This window comes from Poecilia reticulata, chromosome 6 (assembly GCF_904066995.2).
Source record: "Poecilia reticulata chromosome 6, P_reticulata-male-v2, whole genome shotgun sequence".
Classification (NCBI taxonomy): Eukaryota; Metazoa; Chordata; class Actinopteri; order Cyprinodontiformes; family Poeciliidae; genus Poecilia; species Poecilia reticulata.
In genome coordinates, this window is record NC_088835.1 from 3,194,835 (window position 1) to 3,211,541 (window position 16,707).

Here is a 16,707-nt window from a genome sequence, read left to right on the forward strand (position 1 = left end):
TCATCTGTTTAACATTTACTTTGTCCCCAGTAATGTCAGTTTTGAGGAGTAAAAGCATGCATGATTGTACACAAAGAACAACAGAAGTATTTTCCATCCAGTTTGTGTCCTACTGTAGAACAACAATGAATAGTGCTAGATTTTACCTCGCAAAGTCTGAGAGATGGAGTCCATGCTGTCAAACTCTGAGATATGATGAATTCAAGCAGAAATGTCCAAGCTTCTCTCTTGAGCCACATAAGGAGTCCAGAACGCAGAACACCTGGGTGTTGATCTGAGCTAAACACCCACCCAGATGAGAATCAGATCAGAGTACAAGAACGATCCAGTCCTGGACTGGAGGACCGCGGATCTGCTCTCTGCCTGAGACAGCCATCTGAAGACGAGCTGCTTTCCGTTTCTCACCCTGCATCACGACAAACACACTTCACATTTTGCTCAGCATGCAGGCACTTTTTGCACATGAACTTAGACACACATCCTGTTCCATTTAGCAAGCAGTAAACCACAATCAGGAAATGTGCACTTTCGTACAGGTATAGAAAACAGTAAAAAGATGAGGGAAGTTTCAAGCTTCTTTGGATAACATTGTAACATAAATATAATCCAAAAGTCAATAGTAAAGAGTAAAGTCAAGAGTTTTTCATGGGTAGGAATGATTTAAATAAATCTTGAGTCCATCTGCAGATGGAGTCATCTGTAACTTTGTGGTTCTGTGGAGGCTGCAGAGCATTGGGCTTCACACAGATTTTCTATATTAGATCTACATTATATTGCCATATGATCGTGTGACAAGTTGGAAGTGTCTGGCAGCACAGTCCACTGGTTTTCTTACTCTAGAATGCAGATAGTTTTTTATCCATCTATGTTGGTATTATCTAAAAAGTTCATTATTACTGGATATTGTGCATATCCAGTAATAAGCAACATTCCTCTTGAATTGTTGCTGAGTTTTAATGTCCTTTATTTGTTTAATAACGGGGCAGTATTATGTAAAATTGACTTTATTTTTAGGTTTGCATTGTTATATTATTCTGTCATCAAAAACATACCTGGGGTGTTGACTCAAGTATTTCATGCATGTTTGAGAAATCCTTTCATCTCCCATGGCAACCATTCAGCTGTGCAGAACGCCTGGGCTAACCAAGCAGCACCTTCTATGACAAAACTCCTTGGAGTTTGTTTCCAAGCATCCCCCCTCTCAGAGTAGACCTCCCCCTACCACTGCCCCCTTCAGCTCCTTCAGACTAGTCAGCAGCAAATAGCAAACACCTGGTGGAACGGCGCACCTGCTGAGATATTATTCATTTTATTAATATCAATCAAACAACATCCACTCCATGACATGATGGATGAAGAACTTCCAGCCTGAGGCTGACGACACCAAAACTCAGCTCAGCAAAATCATTCCTGCCTGAAGCCATCAGACGTCACTACAGCTCTTAATGTACTGAACTCTAAATTTAGTCTACACTCATTTATAGATTTATTTATAGGTTAAAACATGCTGTAATTTTAAAACATTGTAATTTTATCTATTAAAAGATTCTGGTCATATTTAAATGAAAATATAACACATATGTGATGTAATCTATACATCTATTTTTTATCAATTTTATATCCCATGGTTATGTTGGTTATATTTGCATTTACTAATATTTAACACTTTGGAGTAGCTTGCCAACAAATTAGCATTTTCCCCTCTGGGATCAATAAAATATATTCTGTTCTAACATTTCAATAACTTGAAGCATTGAAGTTGGACAACAGAGGGAGCCCTTCTCCCAACCACTGGGCGGGTTGGATTTCATTTAGTCAGTGCTAAATAGAACTTTGCTTCTTTAGGTTCTAAATCAATCAATAAATAAATATGACATTAATCCAAGCAAATGCATGATGGGACAGAAGTGTGCAGCAGCCAAAAGTCCATTACAGTGATTTTATTGTTCAGTATTATCTGTACAGAGTGGTAGCTAAAGTAATGGCATGGTCAAAGTTTCTGGTTCTGTTGGACTTAGAACAGGCAGGTTCTCTGCCAAGGACATGATCAAATAAATCAAAGCTGTGTCCACATGTCCAACAGCAACACAGCACATTAGCTTTCATTTTATAGGAGCAGATCTCAGATTACAGCAGAAAACAGAGATGGGAGAAAACAGGTTCCAGACGTAGCTGGAAATGAACAGCTGCAGTACAGGACAGATATCTGAAGCGATTCATACAACTAACATTCCTGGAGAAACAGCAGATGATGACATTAGGGAAGCCTATTAACAGAGATTTTTGACTTTTTGATTTTCATGAAGATGACATTCAAACACATCCAATGAGGCTTCACCTCACCACAGGACAGCTAACCAATCAAGAAACAGCTCATGGCAAACAGAGCCTTTGAAAAACAGGAAACTCAAATTGGGCTTCACCACCCAAACAGGTGCTGCAGTCCGTTTTACAGATGGAAGAATAACCAAATCAAAGGAGAAACAGTGAAGAGGCAACTAGAAAATAAAAAGTGTAAAGCAATAAAATAGCACACAGGAAATGACAAAGTGGCTCATCTGGTTTAGTTTAGGCTGATCTTTGGCTGGAAATCACAAGCGATCACCAGAATCCAGACAGAGCACCAGAAACACGTTTACTGAATCAGGAAATAAAGTCCAGTCGCTTTTTCAAACATTATCAAAATCAGAAAGGAAAGGCTTTCTTCCAGGAAGATTTAAAACATTTATGTACATGGAAGCCAGCAGACAGGTCCGGGTCCAGTTTTATGTCCAGGTCTGGGTTTCGGTCCATTTTCAGGTCCAGGTCAGCTGGTCTGTGTGATGACTGCTGGCAGCAGAGCAGGAAGTGAAACTGAAAAGTTAGAAGTTGGAAAACCTCATCACCTAACATGTGGAATGTTCATAAACACCCTCATGCTGGTACTGGTTGCTCAGGCCCAGTGGGTTCTTCACACTGCAGAGCACAATGTGGAAGAACCTTCCTAACATGATGGATTGCTTCGATCAGGAAAAACATCCAACTTCACACACCGTGACATCACAGTACGCCAGGGAACATCAGGACTCTGAATGATGGCAGCGGCAAACACACTTTTGAAAAAGGAGAAAACGTTTTGAGAGAAGTTTGTTCCAATGATTTCTGAAACTTTCTGGCCTTAAATCTTTTTCTCTTTTCTTTTCTTCCTCCAATTTGGAGTAAATGCTTCACCAACTGGTGCACTGTCCCCGCCTGTGAGGCAGCAGAGAACACTGTGGTTCAAGTAGCTAAGGACCAGGGTGTGTGTGTCAGCAGTGTGTAAGCTGACACACACACTGCTTCCAGGTGTGTGTGTCAGCTCGTGCATGTATTCAGTGGATACATGCACGAGGAGAGCTAAGGATAAGGAAGCAGTCTATTCCAGGTCCCCCAGCCTCGTTTGTCTCTAAGTAAATGAAATGGGCCAAACTAACAGACCAACAGCAGCAATGAGCCACCAGCCATAGACCCTAAAGACCACAGCGAAGGAACGGATAAGAAATGACAAACTCTGGGCTTCAGACAAAAACTGTTTGAACGACTGGAAAAGTGTTGCTATGTTACATCACACCCTGAAAGTCAGAGCAGCACATAGAACCGTAGCATGGCTTCTGGTTCTGCTTTTTATGGTCACAGCACAAGATGGCCGCCCTCAGAAAGAGTCAGATGTTAATGACAGGTTGGAGAAACAGCTAGCGCAACAGAAAACTCTAATTCTGTTACTTGGTGTTTTCAGATGTTAGTGCGCACACACACACACACACACACACACACATACACACAGGGGGATTGTGTGTGCACATGAACTGAAATGTGTGTGGGCACAGGCAGACAGGATGTGGCTTTGAGTAGGACGAAGTAGCAAAACATGCAGATTCATTCAGTGGAGAAAAGTCTTAATGGTCAGAGAGCAGCTCAGCCTGGACCAGGGTGGAGCTGGAGGGGTGCAGGTGGAGCACTGCTCAGCGGTCCATCATGCTGAGGATCATCTCTGGTGTGAGATCTCCATTAGCAGCAGTAGCTGCTGTTGTTTCCTGGTTCACAGTCAGCTCCACCTCCTCCACCCCCTCACCACCACCCAGCCCTCCTTCCACTGTCAGGCCCGCTCCCTGCTTCACAGAGGGCGCTGCATCGCCCCCCTCCTTCTTCACTATGATGTTCTCTACTGCACCCGTCAGCTCGTCCTCCACCTGAATCGTGGCAGCTACTGAAAAACACACACACACACACACACACACACACACACACACACACACACACACACACACACACACACACACAGAGTGAGTTTTAAGAGATGCGGTCACACAGGCCAGTAGAAGCAGCATTTCCCCCAGTAAACCTGCTGGTAGAGCCAGTAATGGTATGTAAGTAAATAATAATCTATTCTCACTGCGCAGCATCTAAGCCATGTCATGTGGAACTTTAATGCTCCACATGAGCGAATGGGGAAGTTTGTGTCTTGCGACGGAAAAATAAGCATGTCAAAATGCGTCAACACAACAAATTAAATGTGACATTTAAAAAACAAACACTTGGTGGAGTTTGGCTACTGACTTCTGCAGGCTGCAAAGTCTGAGATACATGTGATTGGTCTTTGTGATTGGCAACAAAAGACAGTGACAGTGATCGGAGATCACAATCATATACTTTTTCACAAAAATTGGTCGATTATGAATGGTGGCCAATTATATGGCCCAGTCCTACTGTCTCCATGTGCTGACATCATTCCCAGTTTTTACCATCGAGTCATTTCAGTGTGTGTTGCTCACCAGAAGAAGAAGCCCCGACTCTGCTGGGGGTCTGAGGTTTGGGGTTCTTGGGGGGTCGGCCTCGTTTTCTCTTCACTGGAGGCTCATCTGGGGCCACAATTGGGATAACAGCAGGAGCCTGATCTAGCTCCATGCCCTCCAGGTCCTCCTCCTCCTGCAGCAGTGCTGCTTCTTCCTCACCCTCATCCTCATCCTCGTCTTGTTCGGGGATGTCATCTTCTGAAGACACACAGGAATCAGAGGAGTGAACACAGCATCCTGCTGCTACATACATGCAATTTTGAAAATGACTCACCGCTATCATACTCATCCCTTCTGCTCCTCATCTTCCTCTTCCTTCCTCTCCTGCCTTTCTTTGGAGTGGCAGCTCCGTTCTCAAACTCCTCCACCTCCCCGCTACAGTTCTCAGAATGACGAGCCATGGTGTTCTACAGAAGAAGAGAACTTGTGATCAGGGTGTTCTTTATCTTCAGTCAGTCAACAGGAGAGGATGAGGAGGAGCCGTCTCACCCTGCGGGTGAACGTCTTGCTACACTTGGGGCAAACAAAAGCTGTGGGAACAAAGTTGGGGTCGTGGTAGCGTTTGAAGTGCATGTCCAGCAGCTGCTTCTGCCTGAAGGTCTTTTCACACTGGCTGCATGCGAACGGCTTCTCTCCTGTGTGGGTCCGCCGGTGCATGACCATGTGGCGCTCCTGAAACCGCAGCAGCACAGTTACACATCACAGCTTTACAGGGACCTGGTTGGCATTCAAAGGGGGCGTGGCCTACTCTGAGTCATCAGACTCACAACATGGAGGTCAAAGGCTGACAAAACCATGAATACATGAAACATTACTAACTCTGACTAGTAGAAACTGCAGCTTCGATGTTTTTGGTCAAACATCGTAGGCATTGTTTGACCAAAGGGGGGCAGCACTGAGTTGGTTTTAGACAAAATATTATGGACCTACACAAATTTACACAAAAATATCAAAATTCACATAGAAACATAAAGATAGAACCCAAGATTTAGACAATCAACAAAAAAACGATGATTTGGGGCTTAGTTGCACTTAAAGTTAATAGTCCATAAAAAGTATCTGGTTCTCCACATTTTACATTTTTTAAGCATCAAACTTACATTTGAAGAATTATTTTAATTTGTGGGAGTTTGTGTAACAACATAGGTATCTTAGTAAATTCAGAACAGAAAATGCTAAATTTAGACTGATTTACCAACAACTAAGTAATTATTAGCTGCAGCTCTAGAATGTAATAAGTACTGTTAAGAGAATTATTTGGACTAAGGTTGCTAATAATTTAAGCTGCAAAAATCTATGGACTTACATGATCAGCAGAAAACAAAACTATACATGTAAGACAATACATTCTAGCATACATGTAAAGGTTACAGCATACATGGAGCTAAACATCCCTGATTTAGGATCTTATTAAGGATTTTTGGTCTAACAAACAGGAATGCTTCTAAAGGATGAGACTACATGTAGCAAGAAGTAAACATCTACAGGAAACTGAAGCTAAATGAAAATAACACATAATGGCTTTGTTTTGCTCCAGCTTCCAACCTGGAAACAAGCCAGCAGCTACCTGCTGATCATTCCCTCCCTGCCAGCAGCAGATCAGACCAACCTGACGGCAGCAGTAGTCACACAGGTCACACTTGAACCTCTTCTCATTCTTGTGGGACTTTTGATGCTGGATTAGAGCGTAGCGCTCATGGAAAACAGCATCACAATATCGACACTTCTTCCCAGTCTCAATAAACGAGTGCTGCTTCCGCAGATGAACCCCTGCATGCAGACAGACAGAGTGAGCCCAGGGAAGAGAATCGGGTCTGGCTCCTTCACGCTGGCCGTTCTTACCCAGGTCACTCTTGCGTGCGATGACTGTGTCACAGTGTGGACAGTGGAACTTGGCCACGTTCTCTGTGTGTTTCTGCAGGATGTGCATCTTCATGGTTCCGCTCTGGGTGAATCGGGCGTGGCAGATGTAGCACTCATAAGGTTTTTCTCCTGACAACGACAAGCAGCAGGTTCACTCCTGAGTTACTGTCACCTAATGGAGCTCAGCACAGATCAAGTGCTGCATTTGGTTCACATAATAAACTAGGGAGGACTTTCTAACATTCTTCATTAGACTAAATATTTATTACTAGAAATAAAGACAGAAAACTATGTTGTACAATGACAGCAACTAAAACCCCTTCCAGATGTTTCCTCCATCATCTTGATAGGTGAGTCAGATTTACCCGAGTGTGTCCTCATGTGTCTCTTCAGCTTGTATGTGTCTCTGCTGGCGTAGCTGCACAGACTGCACTGGAAGGGACGTTCCCCAGTATGGGAGCGAATGTGCCGCTTCAGTTTGCTGACCTAGAAAACACACACACACACAGTGTGTATTTGTTTCCCTCCCTATGCATGTCCAGTAGACAGCAGCTGGTCCTACCTCCACACTGGCGTAGTCACACATGGAGCATTTGAATGGCTTCTCGTGTGTGTGTTTGTAGCGACGGTGACGCACCAGTTCTCCACTGGTCACGAAGGCCATGTCACAGTCTGTGCACTTGTGTGGTCGAGTCCCTGCATCAACATGCAGAGAACATGTGAGCGTTAAACCTCCACTCAGACATTATCATCACCTGTTAGAAGCGATGATTTATATTTACTATCATAAATTTTAACAAAAACAGCCAACAGTCAAGCAAACACTGTTAGAAAATGACGTCAATCAAACTGAAATACGAAAGAAAAAAAAGAAAGCAAAACAAAATGGTCCCTGAAAACGTTTGTGGTTGAGTGCATAAACATGACTAGCAGCTCCATCCTGCCCTGGTCTGAAACAACACATTCAGTGTTGAAGTTAATCCAGGAGCTTGATCACTTGTTGCGGCAGGGGCAAGAAACATGTTGCTAATAGCAACGAGACCTAAACCTGAAGGGAAATGTCTGTTTGGAAGAGGAGGACCACACAGCTTCCTGTTCCTCTCTGCTTTCAGTGTCACTAAATAAAACTAAAGCTGAATGTCAAAGTCTGAAATGCCCGTCATCATGATTTCTGATAATTCAGCTCTATATCCTCTTGACTGTAATGTCTTACAGCTACCACTAGGTGGCAGAAGTAGGAAAAACCTTCTAATGCTAGCTAGTAGCTGGTTTAGCACATAATTATTACTAACTGCTGTGTTTGAGTGTCTTCTGCTGTTAACATTTTACTTTACTTTAACAGATAAAGTATTCCTGGATCAGTTCTTTCTTTCTTTTTGTGTCTTTTCTCCGTCTCCTCAAACTCCCATTAGATGGTGGCAGACGGCCGCTGGTACTGAGCCAGGTTCTGGTTCTGTTCTGCTGCAGGTTTCTTCTGGTTAAAGGGGAACCTTTCCTCTCCACTGTTGCTACATGCTGGTCCAGGAGGAGAGAATGCTGCAAGTCAATGACTGGCTGCAATCTGCTGGGTTTCCTTAGACAGGAAACTTTTTAAACTAATTTGAATAATAAGCTGAACTTGATCTATAGTTTGATAACTAGGATTTGTTAGAATGGATGTATGATTAAACAGAAATTATAGTTTTTGTAAAGTGCCTTAAGTTGAGCTGAATTTCCAGCTTGTTTTGCTTCTGTCTAGCCATCTCTAGTGTTTTTTAAGGATTTTCTTACATGTTAAAAGCAGTTGTTAGACTTAGTTTTAGTTGTTGCTTAAGAATGAGCATTTAATAAACAGCAGCGATATTTGTATGGTGACTGGTGGCCAGTCCAGGGTGGACTCTCCCTATGTCTCAGTGTGGTCACTGTCTGATGCTGCTTCCATGGAAGCATCAAATGTTTTCTGATTGAATATTAAAACACTTTAACACTGAGATTGATTTTTTTAAAGAAGCAATCCTCTTCCAGTGAAGAAGTGATAGCTGAGACAGGTTGAGCTGGTGATGCTAGCAGCTGGCTGGTGGAGCAGGGCGTGCTCAGGCAGGTGAAGCTTTGACTGGACCACTTCGTCCAACTGTAGGACAGGCAAAAAAACAACAATAGTTAAATCCATTTCTTGAGTGTGTTTATAACCTGTGTGTGTGTTGAGATGATTTCTCAGCAGTGTCACCGTCCTGAAGGCTCTTCCACACAGGTGACATTTGTGGGGTCTCTCATCGGTGTGGCTCTTCATGTGCCGGTCCAGGTTGGAGCGACGAGGACATGTGTAGCTGCACAGCTCGCACTGGAAAGTCTTCTTCACCCCTAACACACACACACACACACACACACACACACACACACACGCACACACGCACACACACACACACACACACACGCACACACACACACACGCACACACACACACGCACACACACACGCACGCACACACACACACACACACACACACAGCTTTCAGGGACACCATCTTCCCAAAGCTTTCAGAAAATGCTGAGTTCAGCATCTGCAGCACAACTCTGAACAACAAGCTGTCTATTAGCTGTAAAGCACATTATAAACTGTTAATGTTTGAAAAAATAACATTCTACTATGCGATATTTGAAAATGAAGTCATGTTCCACTTCTAAAACAGCTGAAAGCTATGAGAGCTGTACTGGAAGAGAGCAATGAAAGGACAATAAAGGACCAGTCCTTTGACATCAGAAACAAAAATGAAAGAATGAGGAAACATTAGCTTTACTGTCAGGTACCTTTCTTCTTGATCTTTGTGGGCTTTGGAGGCTTCATGTTGCCGACTACTTTCTCTGCATTGACCTCAGACAGAAGGCCCTCCTGCTGCTCCTCTTCAAAGTCGTACACGCTGACGTCCATGTCCTTGTCTCCTTCAGCGTAGCGCAGGCGACTCTTCTTCCCCTGCACAGCAGCAGCTTTAGTTTAGGGACAGGGGGACTTTTTGGTCTTTTAGCATGGGAGCGCTTTACCTTCTTGGCCTTTTTGATCCCCCCAGATGGAGGTTGATAGTCTGGGTCTTTAGCCCAGTTATGATGATGGTTTGGAGGATGGGCAGCCTCCTCTCCTTCCTCCAGCAGCTGCTGTCCCACCTCCGCATCCTCCTCGTCCTCCTCAGAGTGGGCTTCTACTCCCTCTTCTTGCTCCACAGTCTCCACCTCCCCATTAGCACCAACTTTGACCACCTAGAAAACATTGAACCAAGTCAAATTTTAACCATTTTATGCAAATATCCTAGACACTGATTATTTCCTTAAACTGACTGCTCAGGGTCTGACCAAAAGACCACTAGCTGACGTAGTCCCATAAGGCTAGTCTGGTGTTTAACAGATGCACCAATCAATCTGCCAGAGATTTGAATCAGTAAATGTTTCTAAGACTGGCTCTGATTGGCAGAAATCATTTTGATAACACTTCATTTGAAGGGTTGTGCATAAGACTGTCATGAGATTGTCATATGTATGACTTAACTCTAGAGGTGTGCCGATCGATTGGACACCAATCATAATCAGCCAATTTCCGTGAAAAGGTGTATGATCGGTGATCGCCGATCACGGTCTCCTGTTGCCGATCACCTGTATCTCATTTGCAGCCTGTGTGCAACTGATCTCCTCTTTCCTTCACACTGCTGCAAGCGCACAGCAGTAAATCCTAAGCAATGTGGTGAGGAACTTTAATGCTCTGAGAGTTAATGGGGACGTTTGGGTGATGCGGTGCTTAAAGCTGCAGCACATAACTTTAAAAAAGAAAAGATTTTAGATATGTACTAAAACTTTCGCCGTCCTAACACAAGACAGATAATCTCTGAAAAAATAATCGATCTCCTCTGCCTCCTGTGATGTGCAGAATTGCTCTGCTCGGTCAGAAACAACCAATCAGAATCAGCATTAATCAGCTGGCCATGCTATCAGGAAGGATCGTTTATTTTGATGCAGCCTGCGTTTGACTTTGAGTGAATGTTTCCTTTTTTACTTGACATTATTTGATATAGGCAGATTTATTTGACTCATGTATAATTTATGGTACTGAGAACCTTACTATTAATTATTTTACTGATTGCAGGTTTTTCAGTTCTTTTTGACTGAATAGCTGCTGTACCTACAAGTATTTTGCATGTTTTATGCCTAAATTAGGTAAATTTATTGCCAGATAATTTTTTTTATTTTGTCAGATCATATAGTAGCATTTATACCTAAAGCAAAACATTAACAGTCAATCCAGGTGATCAGCAGAGATCGGCCTCATTGGTGATCGGTATCGGAATCGGCAGCAAAAAAACCTGATTGGAGCACCCCTGCTTAACACCTCTTATGAATATGAAGGAGTCTTCAGGAATTTTGACTTTTCTCTTGACTTTTAAGGCAAGTTTTAATGGAACTTTCCATTAAAAGTGTCACTATTTACCGAATGAGACTTCACGACAACAGTCGTAAACATTTATGAAGCCTGCTTCATGACAGGTGTTATGTCATGTTTATGACAGTGTCATGTCAGTCTTATGCACACCTGTTAAATAAAGTGTTACCATCATTTTTACTTAAAGTAAGTAAAATATAAGAATTTCCACCATTTTCTGGCCATGAAAACATCAACAGTCTGTACTTTGATACACTTCATATGTTGTAAGAAGGACAGAGTGCATCATTGATATATGGAGTGTGTCAATCCCCAGTGGGCGAGAAATGGGCGAGGGGGGTTAACAGGTGAGAGGTCATCTTGGACAGGTCACCAGCCCATCACAGAGACAGACAGGACAAGCAACCATACACACTCACGCCTAAGGAGAATTTAGAGAGACCACTCAATCTAACAGTCATGTTTTGGACTGTGGGTGGAAGCCGAGAACCTGCAGAGAACCCACACATGAACAGGGAAAACATGCAAACTCCATGCAGAAAGACCCTGGGTCGGGAATCGAACCCAGGACCTTCTTGCTGCAAGAGTGCTAATCAAATTGCACCACTGTGCAGCCCTATGTTGAAGATGTAAATTGTGCAGAGTATTATTAACTACTGTAGTTCCACATTGGTGCCTTTGTTGTGTGCATGCGTGTGTGTGTGTGTGTGTGTGTGTGTGTGTGTGTGTGTGTGTGTGTGTACCTGAAAGCCCTCAGGCAGAGGAAGTGTGTGACAGATGACAGGGTCTCCAGTCTTCGGCATTGCTGTGGTGTCCACAAATGTGCCTTGCTGCAGAGCATCCACGGTGGCGGCAGAAACCGGCACCTGGACCAGCTGCAGCTCTCCCAGACCCAGAGCTGCCTGCTCCTCCATGTTGACCACCTGCATCCCGGCATAAGACGGAGGGACATGAGCGTCCCCAGCCGACACTTTAGGAGAGAACAGAAGGTGAAGAGGCACCTGCAGGGTGATGATCTGAGTCTGGTCCACTGTTGCTACGGCAGCCTGATGAGCTGCTCCTGTAACCACGCCAACTGTGGTTGATGATCCCCCAACTGCAGCATCGATCACCTGAAAAATAAACACTTATATCTGGGTTTTTGTAGAAGCTTCTTTGATACTTCCAGGGTCACAATCAGATAAAATACATGACATGTACTCTTGTCCTGCTGTTACCTCAGTCTTCATCTGCATCAGGGTGGGATCCAGGGAATCCATGACCATCATTTCTACTTCTCCACGTTGCACGCTCATCCCGACCCCAGCTTCCAGCAGCGCCTGCTGGGATTGGGCAGCTGCTACCATTCCTTCCACATGACCTGGAGACACCAGAGAGACAGTCACTTCTAACATCAACCATGTTTAAACTCCTAGCAGAACCAAGGCAGAACAAGCCCAGACAGAACCTTGCTCCAGTACGACAGCCGCCGGTCCCTGCACCACGCCCCCGGCCTCGGCCGCCTGCTGGAGGAGATCCACCACCAGGGCCTCCTGGCTGTGGACAGCCTGGATGGATGGGAAGTCTTTAGGGGGGGCGTCCACCTCCCCCACAGCTTCTGCTGAGCTGCCATCCATGACAACAACAACTAAAATACAGAGAAGAGAGGGAAACTAATTGGAGATGGTTGCAACACAGGTTTCTAAAAACACCAAAGACAGGGTGGGGGACAGGGGTCGTGAGGTTAGTGGATGCAGGAATCCTGATGTTCATCTGCTCCTGTTGATAGCAGCATCACTATTAGCTATAATATCTATCATCTATAACATCCACCATGTCCAGCCTGGGAAGATGAACCAATCAACAGGAGAGGAAGTGCATTTCTGACAGTAACTATATGTGACATCACAAAGATTTTCACATTCAGAATTTAGAAAAAACAGTGCAACATCAGAAATATATACAATATAAACATAAATATATATTTACAATGATACATATATATGGACACACATACACACATGGATATATATACACATATAACCACTTTATAATTAGTGTATGTGAGAGTTCAGGGTGTTAATTGGGAAGAAGCTGTTTTTGAGTCTGTCTGTTTTTGTTTTGATGCACCTGTAGTGCCTCCCAGAGGACAGCAGGTTGATCAGGTTGAAGCCAGGGTGGGTTCTGTCCTTAGTGTTGACTTTGGCTCTGCTGAGGCAGCAGGAGGTGTAAATGTCCACCAGAGGGGAGAGAACAGTCAATGACCCTCTGCTGTCTGTAACAGTCCAGCTGCTGTACTATACTGTGACGCAGTATGTCAGCAGGCTCTGCTTGGATGAGGGTCGGTGTTGAGCTTCCTGAAGTCCATGATGACCTCCTTGGTTTTCTTGGTGTTCAGAGTGAGGATGGCTTCAGAACTTCCTCATCACCCTGTGAGATCAGTCTGACCACTGTGACGTCGTCAGCAAACTTGACGATGTGGTTGCTGTTGTGGTCAGACTGTAGAGACAATACAGGAGGGGGCTCAGCACACAGCCCTATGGGGAGGTGATGCTCAGCGTGAGGGTGGAGGAGAGTCTAGGGTCGGTTGGTGAGGAAGTCCTTGTGAGAGGAGTCAACATCAACAGAAGTAATAGAAAGATAAACCAGTGGATCACAGTGTAGAGCACTTCACCAACCACAACCTGTCGGCAAGTTGCCTTTCAGATTCAGTCAAACTTTGATTGATCACATTAGGAGGTCATAATACTCATCTGGGTTTCAGGCTGTGTTTGGTTTTCTTCCTGAGGTTCCTGATAACTTTACTCCACACTGAACCATTCTTTAAATTCTCTATAAGCAGAAGAAACCTGCTGGCAACAAACACACAGCTAAAACTTGCCACAAAACCATGTGGCAAGTCAGACCTTAGAACACTGAAAAAATACCATACAAAAATATATAAAACACACATTATTCATTCTGAACACGAACAAAAAGCATATATTTGTCTGATTTTAATAAATACAAATATATTACTATTCTATGACTGTTGCACAGTCAGAGTAGTAAAACTGCACAAACTTCACGGCCATCTGTGAGGATGCTGCCTTAGAGCTGCAGGCTGGACAGGTTCTTGTTCAGGTTCTGTTTCTGGTTCAGGTGTGTGGGCCTTCACAGCTGCTTTGATTGCAGGTAGAAATTTAGCCTAAAACGACACTGAACCAGGCTGGGACAGCTGTTGCCTGCAAGTGCTGCTTTTAAACAGCGGTATTTTTGTAGCTCTCCGAGCCGAGTCGTAGAGGGAGCTCTCTGCTGGAACAGAGATCTGTGGCCATGAGGCTCTAGGTGGGCTCAGAATAAGAGACAAGCGGGCGGCTGGTGCGTTAGCAACCGAGACAGACAGAGGTCGTCACACTTGGGCAGAGAACAACCAGGGGTCCAAGTCTGGATGCAGGAAGATGGGAGATTTCAGGAAACGCTAAGTTGTGCAATCGATCGGAGTAACAGTGGGAGGATTCTCCAGCAGCAGAGCGTCGCCATTCTGTGCTCCGCTCGCTCGGATCTCACCGTGACTGTGAGCGGATGCTGTCGTCGGGGAGGCGCGCTAAACTGGGCGTAACTTCAACATTGCTCCATTTTAAAATGACATGTTCGATCACATTAAAGTGTTTTGGCTCACTGGGAGTTCTTGCATATTTTAAAACTCGGAAGGGCGAGGAGGGCCTTCACTGTGAGCTAACACAACAAGCTAATTGCAGCTAAAGACACCGAAGTTAGCGTCTGATTCAGCCTTTTCCTCGCTTTTATGAACTGGTGACTAAACCTGAACGGATTTGCTCTGAACCAACTAACAGTTACTTCCCAACACAATTACTGATTTTTTTAAAGCTATGTGTTTAAACACACATACACACAAAGCGTGGCTGTGATGTTTATTTGGCATGTACACAAGGGGTCCTAAACTGAATAATTCTACAATAATCCAAGAAAAACTAAAATCCAATTTGTGATGGGTCAAACCTTTGTCCACCTTATTGATGCTCACCCTTACTAGAAATATTATATGCTGATAACATAGATTAAATACATAACATATGTCATATAAATGACCTTGTTACAAAAACAGTATAATGTCAAAAACCTTTGAGTTTGATTTAATGTGTTTAATCTGTAACTGCTTTAGAATTACTAAGCCAGTGTGTGGTCGATCCTAAGTATTTTAAATCGTAAAATAGAAGTGATCAGATGATAACATATAAAGAAGGTAATAGCCCATTTGCAGCAGTGGCAAATCCGTAGCTTCAATTAGGACACTAGCTTCAACGTCGTTGGAGATCTGTACAGCTGCCGAGACAAAGAGGCTAGAAAATGGACGCCCTGGCCTGAACTCTCCAATGAACTCGACAAATTATCCGCTTTCTCGTGCTAAACAAATACAACTACACATAGAATAGATTTGATCGTTTGTACAATTATAACATCCATGGGCGTTTTACCATATTTCGCCAGATCTTTTAAAAACGATAGAGGGAGACAAACACCATTCCACGAGTTGCCAGGATCCAGAGCCCCATCGTGACACCTAGAGGCCGGTTAAAGATCCTGCAAACTCCCCCCCTTGTCTGAAAAGTAGTGGTACTCTACCTGTTCTGAGTGTTTCTCCTCCCTGTGGTCCCGCCTGAAAGCAGAGAGGCAGTGCTAAAAAGTTTAACCAGGTCGAAATAAACTACACGCTTCTTCGCAGTTAGTTTTAATTCCTCACCCGCTTTGGCAGAGTAGCTTCTGCCACAAAATGGCAGTTGAGCGCTCAGTGCGCCTGTGCGGCCGCTGGGGGGTGGTGTCGGAACTGATGCAGCACCCTGATTGGCCAGGAGGGGCGCAACGTTAAAACACATTGAAGCTCATTTCCCAATGTGAGGAGAATGAAGGCTTTCTTCCTGAGATGAGTTATGCTCTCAGAAAAAAATTCCAGTTTTTAGCTTAGAATTTATATATAGGATATATATTTTAAGAAACAATGTAAGAAAAAAAAATCCAATAAATATCACTTTATAGCTTTGGATTGATTTGACTATATTACTATATATTTGTTACCATCTCTGTCATAACCCTTATTTTTAAAGTAGCAATTCAAATGTTAGACTTCCTTATTGAAATAAGAAAGTGAAGTGGACAGACTTTTGATTGCAGTTGCACCCAAATATCTGAACTTAGATATTTGGTATCTAATCCATCAAATCCAAAAGTCTCAAAAAGTTAGAAAATTGGCAACTGTGTTTTAGGAACTTAATTCAAGGAATATACCTCAAATAGATTTATTCCTCACACAGTGTTAAGATCATATTTCAGCTTATTTGGTTGATTCCAGGAAAGAAAAGACTTCCTCACCCCCCAGTCTAAAAACATGACTGTTAGGTTAACTGATGCTCTCTCTAAATCATGGGATTTTAAACCCAGGCCTCCAGGTTTGGCAACTTTAACGTTTCCCTGGTTGAACATATTTGAATCAATTGGCTGAATTACCCCTTGAGTATACAGGCAAGTTCTTCAAAGTCCTTTAATGACTCAGATGTGTTGAAGCAGAGACACATTTGACAGCTGCAGGACACTGGCCCTTGACACCTGGAGCTGGTATGAGTGTGTGTGCATAGTTTATGGACTGGCGACCTGT

The 16,707-nt window shown here is 43.7% G+C and overlaps 2 protein-coding genes across 7 annotated transcripts in view; both read right to left on the bottom strand.

Annotated features, from left to right (window-relative positions):
* The window catches only part of carmil2 (capping protein regulator and myosin 1 linker 2), an 80,555-nt gene extending 78,779 nt beyond the window's left edge, over positions 1-1,776 (bottom strand). Inside the window, exon 1 of one of the 2 annotated variants that reach the window (XM_081607664.1) lies at positions 147-1,776. In XM_081607664.1, the coding sequence (XP_081463790.1) occupies positions 147-174 (28 nt within the window). In that variant the 5' untranslated portion in view covers positions 175-1,776. The remainder of the gene's footprint in view (positions 1-146) is intronic. The other variant, XM_081607663.1, reaches the window with a different exon arrangement.
* Positions 1,777-1,925: 149 nt separating this feature from the next.
* ctcf (CCCTC-binding factor (zinc finger protein)) lies at positions 1,926-15,878 on the bottom strand. 5 transcript variants are annotated; one of them, XM_017305418.2, is made up of 17 exons: positions 15,799-15,878; positions 15,681-15,714; positions 12,523-12,702; positions 12,293-12,435; positions 12,077-12,187; positions 11,819-11,998; positions 9,692-9,904; positions 9,461-9,623; positions 8,844-9,014; positions 7,237-7,370; positions 7,040-7,160; positions 6,654-6,803; positions 6,421-6,581; positions 5,301-5,483; positions 5,086-5,218; positions 4,791-5,009; positions 1,926-4,225 (listed from the first exon to the last, which is right to left on the bottom strand). In XM_017305418.2, the coding sequence occupies exons 3-17, from the start codon at positions 12,689-12,691 to the stop codon at positions 3,981-3,983; spliced, it is 2,496 nt and encodes an 831-aa protein (XP_017160907.2). In that variant the 5' UTR covers positions 12,692-12,702; positions 15,681-15,714; positions 15,799-15,878; the 3' UTR covers positions 1,926-3,980. The 5 variants fall into 5 exon arrangements, with proteins under 5 accessions (XP_017160907.2, XP_008409150.2, XP_008409149.2 ...); XM_008410928.3 differs by having other exon boundaries at positions 4,791-5,006; positions 15,681-15,817; XM_008410927.3 differs by having other exon boundaries at positions 1,926-4,222; positions 15,681-15,817.
* Between the last annotated feature and the right edge of the window lie 829 nt (positions 15,879-16,707).